The sequence below is a fragment of the Nematolebias whitei genome, chromosome 1 (genome assembly GCF_014905685.2).
Source record: "Nematolebias whitei isolate Nwh7 chromosome 1, NemWhi1, whole genome shotgun sequence".
Classification (NCBI taxonomy): domain Eukaryota; kingdom Metazoa; phylum Chordata; class Actinopteri; order Cyprinodontiformes; family Rivulidae; genus Nematolebias; species Nematolebias whitei.
In genome coordinates this window covers 78,330,753-78,334,470 of record NC_056498.1, presented here as the reverse complement: position 1 = coordinate 78,334,470, position 3,718 = coordinate 78,330,753, and the positions used below count along the sequence as shown (strand labels likewise).

Below are 3,718 nucleotides of genomic sequence, written 5' to 3'. Positions count from 1 at the left end.
GTTGGTTAGTAACTTGTGTTGGTTGGTACCTTGTGTTGGTTAGTAACCTGTGTTGGTTAGTAACTTGTGTTTGTTAGTAACCTGTGTTAGTTGGTAACCTGTGTCAGTTGTTACCTGTGTTGTGCTTGTCCTCTTGTAGCTTGGTGTTCCTCAGCAGTGTAACTCCTTCTGTCAAACCTAGAGACTGAAGTGCTTCAACCAGAACTTCAACAGGACCTCCACCCACCTAAATACACAAAGAAAGACAAGTGAGATAACTTCCTGTTTGATATAAAGGCAGTCCACCCACTTTTCATTCCAGGGGTTAACCATAACAAGACAAATCTAGTTTTTACCAGTTTCATTCATTAAAGACATGAATGAAACCCCCCTTTTGTAATTTAGTAAAAGTCAATTGGTTTTACCCAAAGTGTTCACAACCCAACAAGTTCCCTTCGTAATACTCTTGAACTAGTCCTAAAATGTGACGTAGAGGGTAAACCCTTAATAATAAATCGTCTTTCTCCTTATAGAAACTGCACCTGGACTATAGAAACTGCACGTGAACCATAGAAACAACACCTGGACCATAAAAACTCCACTTGGACCAGCCATTCTGTGATTGTCTGTATTGCTTTCCTTTCCTCTCTAACCAATGACAGTCACTACCTATCCTGAGCCTGATTCTCCTGGAGGTTTCCTCCTGTTAATATTTTTTCTTTCCACTGTCACCAGTGTGCTGCTCAGGATAGGTCCAAAAAATATTCAATACAAAAACTGACATTATTTGTAACAGAAGACGTTTCGCTCCTCATCTGAGGAGCTTTCTCAATTCAAAGAGCAGTGAGTGAGGGGTTCAGGTTATAAGGCTGAGTGAGATAAGATACACATGCATATGTAGATTGACAATTCACCCCTCAACACCTTAACAGTAGAAACCCCTACTGTTAAGGTGTTGAAATGTGAATTGATTCTGTATAAATTTAATTTAATTGAAAAGTTGGTTAAAATTCCTTTGCAAACATTAGATACTAAATATGTCCCACAAAAAACACTAAAACCACCATTGTAAGTTAACTGTTCCTATAGGAGGGTATACATAATGGGGGGCTTGTACATTTGGCTTTAGTTGTGTTTAATAAAAATGACTCAGTGGAATCTGCTGTGTACTTTTGTTCACTTGAGAATCAGTTTGAATTTTATTAAAACTCGATAAAGCCAGGGGCCTCATGTATCAAAGAGTGCAGCTTCCATACTGAAAGTTGGTGTAGGGACAAAACTAGATAAGTATGTGCACACAGCAATATGCAGATTTATCAAACCCTGCACACACGTTTCTGCACACCTTTCCTTTTACTTCCTTTTTGCATAAATAGATGTAGATCTAAACCAGACACTAGGGAGCACAAGCCAGCACATCTCTGGTTCTGGTCCCAAGCCCAGGTAAATGATGAGGGCTGTGTCAAGAAAGGCATCCGACGTAAAACACTTTTGTCAAAACATACAAGTTCATCTATGCAACAGCAGATCGGTCAAGGCCCAGGTTAACAACGACCGCCACCAGTGCTGTTGACAAACATGGTGCCGGTGGAAATTGTGCTACTGTTAGTTGAAGACCATGAAGAGGGAAACGTGTCAGGAGACAGAGGAAGAAGAGGAAAGTGAAGAATGTACGACTGAGGGTGGCAACTCTAAATGTGGGGACAATGACAGGCAAAGGTAGAGAGCTGGCTGACATGATGCAGAGAAGGAAGGTAGATGTTTGATGTGTCCAAGAGATCAAGTGGAAGGACAGCAAGGCTCACAGCATTGGAGCAGAGTTTAAACTGTTTTACCATGGTGTGGATAGAAAGAGAAATGTAGTAGTGGTGATCCTGAAGGAGGAGATGGCAAAGAATGTAGTAGAGGTGAAGAGAGTGTCAGATAGGGTGATATGCCTGAAGGTAGAAGTAGAAGGTCTGATTCTAAATGTTGTCAGTGGTTATGCTCCACAGGTTGGATGTGATGAGGAGGAGAAAGATACATTTTGGAAAGATCTGGATGAAGTGGTAGAGAGTATTCCCAGGGAGGAGAGAGAGGTGATCAGAGCAGACCTGAATGGACATGTTGGTGAAGGAAACAGAGGGGATGAGGAAGTGATGGGTAGGTTTGGTGTCAAGGAAAGAAACCAGGAAGGACAGATGGTGGTGGAATTTGCCAAGAGAATGAAAATGGTTGTAGTGAACACCTATTTCCAAAAAGAGGGAGGCTCGTGCATGTTAGACTGATTGGTAACTCTAAATTGTCCCTAGGTGTGAGTGAGAGAGTGAAAGTTTTTTTTGTCTCGTTTGTCTCCAGGTGTCCCTGTGATGGACAGAAGACCAGTTCAGGGTGTCCCCCACCTCTCCCACAGTGACTGCTGAATATGGGCACCAGTGAATCCCGCAACCCTAATAGGAAGAAGCGGGTAAATGGATGATGGTGTAAGAGTGGGGCGTAAAACGTGTCTGCCACACAAAGAGGAGAGTGTGTGTGAGTGTGTGTGTGTGTGTGTGTGTGTGTGTGTGTGTGTGTGTCAAACTGCAGTGATTATTTTATTGTTATTTTTCCTGTTTGTTCTTAACCTCCTTGTGAAGCACTTTGGTCAACGTTTTTAAATGTGACATGACTGAGAAAGACCATATCATTGTTTGGTTCGTGTGACCTCCCAAAGATTATACATATATTTAAATACACTTTGACACGTTTGACATTGTGACGGGTGTGTTTAACCTGCAGCACGCAAACATTTTTGTGTGCATGCACCGTTGGTACATGAGGCCCCTGATCAGTTTTATATCCTGACAAGTTAAACCTTCAGAGCTGAGAGGGTGGACTTTCTTTTAGTCATCACTGTGAATCATCTGTCATGAGTAAGCTGTTTATTTGGACTGTAAACATTAAAACCATTAGTATATTATTTTAAAATCATCTTCAGTCATACGTGAATTGTTCAGTAAAGTGGATTTATCCGTCACTGCTGTAAGGTGTCCTTAACCCTGAAGGACAGAGGTTGGACCGTGCGTCCTCTCAGGCATCACACCTGGACATGTTACCTTGTAGTGCTGCAGCAGGTGCTGGCACGGCGTTGGACTGTCCTGGTACAGGTGAGTTAGCGTCATCATGCCCAGCTTCTCAGCCAGCTTCATCCAGGGAACGTCTCTGACACTCAGAACCTCCACCAGCCGGGACAACGTGTCCTCATCCAGCGCCGAGTGTTCGTCGGCTGAAGCAGCAGCAGCGTTACGTTAAATGAGGACATGTGGTCAAGAACGCAAACATCTGAGCTGAACAAACCTTCCAAGCTGCTGCTGCTGCTCACTTTGATCTTCTTACTGCTGCGCCGGCTCGACTTCGGACTCTGTCGGTTGTTCAACACATTCTTCACCTGAGGAGGAGACGAGGTGAGGACACTCAACACAAAGTTACGTTTGTTTTTAACTCGTCTTTACTTTTCTGAATTAACAATAGAGACTTTTACTCAGACATTTGTCCTTCATGCACCCAGTGCTTGATCGTGATGAGGTTTGCTCCGGGAGTCTAAATTTTAAACAATTTTACTGATGGTAGAAAAGGGTCATGTTTGCAGCAACTGTCTGCCATGTTGGACCTAAACCAGCAGGCTTTAATCTGAGCAGCCCAGATGTGATATTTAATCTGTGCAGCCCAGATGCGATATTTAATCTGTGCAGCCTAGATGTGATATTTAATCTGTGCAGCC

At 43.0% G+C, this 3,718-nt stretch overlaps 1 protein-coding gene across 1 annotated transcript in view; it reads right to left on the bottom strand.

Moving 5' to 3' along the window:
- Positions 1-3,718, bottom strand: part of nfkb2 (nuclear factor of kappa light polypeptide gene enhancer in B-cells 2 (p49/p100)) — a 38,200-nt gene that overhangs the window by 2,290 nt on the left and 32,192 nt on the right. Inside the window, exons 19-21 of the mRNA XM_037698164.1 lie at positions 3,295-3,385; positions 3,054-3,223; positions 115-226 (exon numbers count right to left, since the gene is read on the bottom strand). Coding sequence (XP_037554092.1) covers positions 115-226; positions 3,054-3,223; positions 3,295-3,385 — 373 coding nt within the window. The remainder of the gene's footprint in view (positions 1-114; positions 227-3,053; positions 3,224-3,294; positions 3,386-3,718) is intronic.